This window comes from Periplaneta americana, chromosome 9 (assembly GCF_040183065.1).
Source record: "Periplaneta americana isolate PAMFEO1 chromosome 9, P.americana_PAMFEO1_priV1, whole genome shotgun sequence".
NCBI classification, from domain to species: domain Eukaryota; kingdom Metazoa; phylum Arthropoda; class Insecta; order Blattodea; family Blattidae; genus Periplaneta; species Periplaneta americana.
Genome location: NC_091125.1, coordinates 161,598,716 through 161,601,482, shown reverse-complemented (window position 1 = coordinate 161,601,482; position 2,767 = coordinate 161,598,716). Strand labels below are relative to the sequence as shown.

At 33.3% G+C, this 2,767-nt stretch overlaps 1 protein-coding gene across 3 annotated transcripts in view; it reads right to left on the bottom strand.

Moving 5' to 3' along the window:
• The window catches only part of LOC138706674 (uncharacterized), a 399,695-nt gene that overhangs the window by 26,264 nt on the left and 370,664 nt on the right, over positions 1-2,767 (bottom strand). For all 3 annotated transcript variants that reach the window (XR_011334044.1, XM_069836232.1, XM_069836234.1), the window contains one exon: positions 1,653-1,793. Coding sequence is in view for 2 of the 3 variants with exons in the window: in XM_069836232.1 (XP_069692333.1) it covers positions 1,653-1,793 (141 nt within the window). In the remaining variant the exon portion in view is untranslated. The remainder of the gene's footprint in view (positions 1-1,652; positions 1,794-2,767) is intronic.

The window sequence follows — 2,767 nt, the reverse complement described above, 5'->3', positions numbered from 1 at the left end:
CTATCAAAAACATCATCTTACAGAGGTCTCATACCCAGAAACTAAAATTCTTACTAAATAGCTTGTCTATTTTGTATGCCTTAAAACTATGGCTGTGAAATCAGTCAGAGAAAATGTACCTACTCTGACTTCGATATAAAATCTTTTATGGCAATACTTTCGTTTCAGTGTGAACTTAAAATCATGCTGACTTAGATATAGTACAAATAATTCATTGTGCTTCAGTCCTAGTACTTTGTCCTCGATGGTCTGGTGTTTCTGAAGCCTGACACTGGATCCCAAGGTTCGTGGTTCAAATCTGGCTGAAGATGAATGACTTTTGAGGGTGATAAATAGAGTCTAGATGTTTGGAAAAATGCCTTTCACTTCTCTTTTGACATATAATAAATAATAATAGTAATAATAATAATAATAATAATAATAATAATAATAATAATTTTATACATCTTGAATAATAATTTATTTATTTAATCTGGCAGAGCTAAGGCCAGTAGGCCTTCTCTTCCACCCAGCCAGACTCTAATTCTAATTGAATACAATTGGTTACACAGTTATTACATTAATATCTAGACCATAAAACAACATGAAAGTAAATAATGAAAGTTGGGTAAGTAATGTTAGTGTGACAATAATAAACATTGGTAAGAAATAGTTATAATAATAATAATAATAATAATGAGATAATTTAGATATTTATCTGTGATATATATAAACATTAAACGTTGAGAAACCTGAAACAGTTATTATTGTTAACAAGAATTGTTATAAAAATATTTCGTTAGTCTATTCTTAAATTGGTTTGATGTCTGACAGTCCCTGACATTACTCGGTAGGGAATTCCAAAGCCGAGGAACAGCCACGGAAGATGAATATGAGGATGTTCGGTGGGAGGGAATGGATAAAATTGAGGAGTGATGTGATCGTGTGTCTAGGTTATGATGGGTGGATAAATTTTGAAAACGAGACGCAAGATAGACAGGAGTGGAGAAATGCAATATTATGTGAAAGAGAAGGGAAAGACAGTGGATTTTCCTACGATCTTCTAGACGGAGCCAGGACAACATTTCGAGGGATGGTGTTACGTGATCAGCCCGGCGAATACTGCAGACGAAACGGACGCACATATTATGAACACGTTGTAGTCTCTGCGCCGAAGTAACGCTTAGGTCAGTAAGCAGAATATCACAGAATTCGAAGTGGGGCATCACGAGTGTTTAGTAATTAAACCTGTTGGAGTAATATTTGCTGGACTTCAAATAATAATAACAAATTTTCTGATAATTCGCGATTTTCGATATTTCGCGGAAAATCGTGCATTAATTACCGCGAATTGTAGGGAGTCAACTGTATTCAATATTTGAATACAATGTCAATGGGAACATACTGTAAAAATTTGGTTGAAATCTGTCAAACATTAAAAAAAAAAAAAGGTTTTGAAAGTTTCCAGATAGTCCCCTTAAGTAAGAAATAAATTCTCTCCAAAATTGGTAAATTTTTTAGGGTACCAGTACTAGTATTCTTAGCTTGAGTCTAGTACAATCCCAGAAAATCTGAGATGTGTAGCAGTCCAGCTTCTTGACTAACGCAGGCCATCTGTCATGCAAGAGTGAACTTACGAATAATTTCAAGCTGTATTTATTCGAGGAACTGACCATTGCCGAAGTCGTAGTCCACATTGCTCAGCTTGTAGAAGTCCAGTTGTTGCTGTGTTGTGTTTTCTGGAACTTCCTGATCAGTATCTGTGTCAGGACCGCTTCCTTCTGGCAGCACATCCCCATCTAGCAGTTCCCAATCTAACAACATAAACAAAAATGATTGTAAAGTACACTGCAAATTTCATTGTAAAGTTGATATGTTTCCTTTACATTTCGTTTTTGTGTTTTCTTCGGCAATAGAATTTATCATGATTATGCTGTAGGTATCCCTTAAAATCATCTTCCTGGGAGGTCATGTAAAGAGCTGAGGAGGTCGCGAAATGATTTACAAAATATAACAAAAAGTCTTATTAATATATATTTATTTTGTATTTAGAAACATAAACAACACTGAACATAAAAATAAAAAAGTCTTTCTCCAGTTATAAAATAAAAAATAATTAATGTCATAAGTAGGGTACGGATTTTTAGGTCGTTAAAATGTAATTTTAGGTGCCTAAAATAGGCTTAAAAGTGTAGGAAATAGTCTCTAAAGAATTGAAAATAGGCTCTAACAAAAAATAATGTTTTCTTTAAAAACAAGTTCCAAATCACTAGGAATTCACTTCTAGAATTTAATAATTTTAAATACACTGTTACCACCACTACTACGAAAACTAGAATATCTAACTAGTTATACATAAACTAAACAATTAAAAGCGAGCCTATAATGATAGTAATTAAGACGCAAGTATGGATATTTATGAAACGAGCGCAAGCGAGTTTCATAATATTCATACAAGCGTCCTAATTACCATTATAGGCAAGTTCCATACGACTTTTTATGCTCGACCATATTTCTAACTTGAAATTATTCAGATGTAACTTATACATTTTATTTGTATCTGACAAGATCGGAAGTGACCTTGTTCTAGGTCGTGAATTGTGAGATGTGCGCAGACGCGAAAGTATTGATTTTTTCCGAGGAACAATAATGTCATTGACCTTGATGTAATCCCGTTATATAACCTTGATTATTGAATTCGACATTGAAAAACGAGATGATAAATTGAATTTATTTGAATATTATTTACAATTAACGCTAATTATTATAGTAACAGAACATAACCTTC